Genomic DNA, 2516 nt, shown 5'->3' with positions numbered 1-2516 from the left:
CAGGGGCAGGACACTTCTGCCCCACTCTCCATCTTCACAATTCTCCCGGCCTGGAGGGGTTGGGAGGGGGAGGCAGAGAGGAGAGCCCCTTCTCCAGGGACCCTGCCCCAGCCTGCTCCCCACCCACACTGCCACCAACCCAGTGCTAGAGAAGAGTGCACACCTGGCGGTGACTTCCCAGCCCACAGCAGGAGCCCGTGACTTGGGGAGGCGGAAGTTGGGCCGGGAATGGGCGGGGCCGGGGCGGAGGCGGGGCCAAGGCTGCATACTTGACTGTGCGCTCTAGGGGACCCCACTCCCGACAGGGCGACTTCCCCTGAGCCGCCGCAGGACGGAAAGCGGCATGAGGTGTCCTCTGCGCGCCGCCGGCTCCGGCCACAGCCCCGCCTGGAGAAGGATGCTTCTAACAGGTGCGTGAGAGACAGGGGCTGCACCCACGGGTTGGAGACAAAGAGGGGACATCCCCGGGGAGAGCCTTTATTCAAATCAGAGACGCCCCCACTCTGAGCTCTGACTCTGGTCAGTTTAAAGCCCATGCAGCACGGGCGCCCGACGCACAGGAGCTCTTGAATTCCCCAAGAGGTCGTGCAATTGACCCCTTCTACAAAGGAGGAAAGTGAGGCTCAAATAGGGGTGGGGTCATTCGCTCAAGAGCACGTGACTGGCAAACGCAAAATCAGAATTCAGGACCCCATCCCAGTCCCTTTCCACCAGAGCACCCTGTCTCACCCTAGCTATCCACATCTAATAATAATTTTAAAATAATAAGAACAACGATAATAAAATAACAATCATAATATAAAGCGGTCATTGTGACGGAGTACTTCTACATGTCAGCCTGTTCTAAGTGGCTTTCTTATAGTAACATTTAATTCTTAGCCCCATGAGGCAAGAGCTGTCTGATCCCCATTTCACAGAGTGAAACTGAGACACAGAGAGGTTATGGGTCCTCCCCAGGCCACACAGCTTGAAAGTAACAGAAGGAGGACTCGAACCCAAATGGTCTGGCCACCAAGACCACACTTTCCAGAGACCACCCACATCTGCCTCTCAGAGAGCAAATGAATTGCCTCTTTTTCCAGGTCTTAAAAAGTCCAGTTCTGTGTAATTTCAAAACCCCACCCACAGTTTAAGGCTTCACCTCCTCCCCAGCTCTGGCCTGGGTCAGACTGCAGTGGAGACATGGTGGCACGTGGTGGGTCTCGTTCCTATTTCTCTCTGTGGGTCCTTTCTCCCCACCTGAGCTGAGGTCTGTGCCCACCCCGCCCCCCAAGGCCATGCGCAGAGGAGAGGAAGGCAAGGAAGGGGCAGGAAAGTTTCAACTTGGCTGCTGTAGCTGTAAGGTGGGGACATGGCCTTCTGTGTGACTGAGGCATGATGGTTAGATCTTTCTGGCTGGGGAATCCACCCAGCAGGTCGTCTCCCATGGGGCTCTTTGCCAGGACAGCCTCCAGCCGGCTCCCTTCAGAGGCATCCACACTGGCTCAAGGAAAACTCGTGAACATCTTTTTTTTTTTTTTTTTTTTTTTTTTTTTTTGTGGTATGCGGGCCTTCCTCTGTTGTGGCCTCTCGCGTTGCGGAGCACAGGCTCCGGACGCGCAGGCTCAGCGGCCATGGCTCACGGGCCCAGCCGCTCCGCGGCATGTGGGATCCTCCCAGACCGGGGCGCGAACCCGGTTCCCCTGAATCGGCAGGCGGACGCGCAACCACTGCGCCACCAGGGAAGCCCTCGTGAACATCTTTGTTGTCCCACCAAATGCTGGAGGTGTGGGCCATTTCCACCCAGCCCACTCCCCCTCCATCCCTCACCTGGAGACTTAGAGGCCTAAGTTCCCACAGACTCCGGAGCACACATCTCCAGCTCTCCAAGAGGTTTCCTTGGGGCCTCCCTGACTTGGCAGGAGGTGGAGGAAAGCTCCAGCCCCCAGCCCCAAGGGGGACCCCCAGTTCATCCTCAGCTCTCCCCCAGGAAGCCTCACTCTGTGCCATCCCCTCCTCTCCATGAGCTCTCGGCCTCCCTTCCCAAGGCCTGGCGGGGGTAGAGCAGCTGGTGCAGGCAGAACTGGTGACGGGTAACCCCCGTTAGCTAGACCTTAGTTGGGAATGGGGAGCTCTTAGCATCTGTTAGTTTGTTCTCAGCCTCTGGAACCTCTGGGGAGATTTTGAGACAATGGGAGAGTCAAGTTTGACATTGTGGTGTATTTATATTTATACTTATATTTATATTTATATTTATACATAGTGATTCGGGGAGTGTCCTGGGCTCAAACGGGGAAAAACTGAATATAGACTTTTTCTCATTTGATTGAAATTTAAAGATGAAATAATATACAGCCATGCTCCTGGCAAGTAAGAGTTCTGGAACCATCTCTATGGTTCCAGCTCTGAAATTCCATACATATATATATATATATATTTTTTTATAGGTATTATATATAAGGTATTATTATGGTATATATTGTATATATAGTATATAGCATATAGTATAGTATTTATAGGTATATGTATTGTATTAT

The 2516-nt window shown here is 53.2% G+C and overlaps 1 protein-coding gene across 1 annotated transcript in view; it reads left to right on the top strand.

The window, feature by feature from the left end:
• Window positions 1–211: 211 nt before the first annotated feature.
• IGSF23 (immunoglobulin superfamily member 23) overlaps window positions 212–2516 on the top strand; it is a 13043-nt gene continuing 10738 nt past the window's right edge. The window contains exon 1 of the mRNA XM_007101281.4: window positions 212–410. Coding sequence (XP_007101343.2) covers window positions 344–410 — 67 coding nt within the window. The 5' untranslated portion in view covers window positions 212–343. The remainder of the gene's footprint in view (window positions 411–2516) is intronic.

Source organism: Physeter macrocephalus, unplaced genomic scaffold (genome assembly GCF_002837175.3).
Source record: "Physeter macrocephalus isolate SW-GA unplaced genomic scaffold, ASM283717v5 random_18, whole genome shotgun sequence".
NCBI classification, from domain to species: Eukaryota; Metazoa; Chordata; class Mammalia; order Artiodactyla; family Physeteridae; genus Physeter; species Physeter macrocephalus.
The sequence above is the reverse complement of the archived record's forward strand: the minus strand, read 5'-3'. Positions and strand labels throughout refer to the sequence as shown.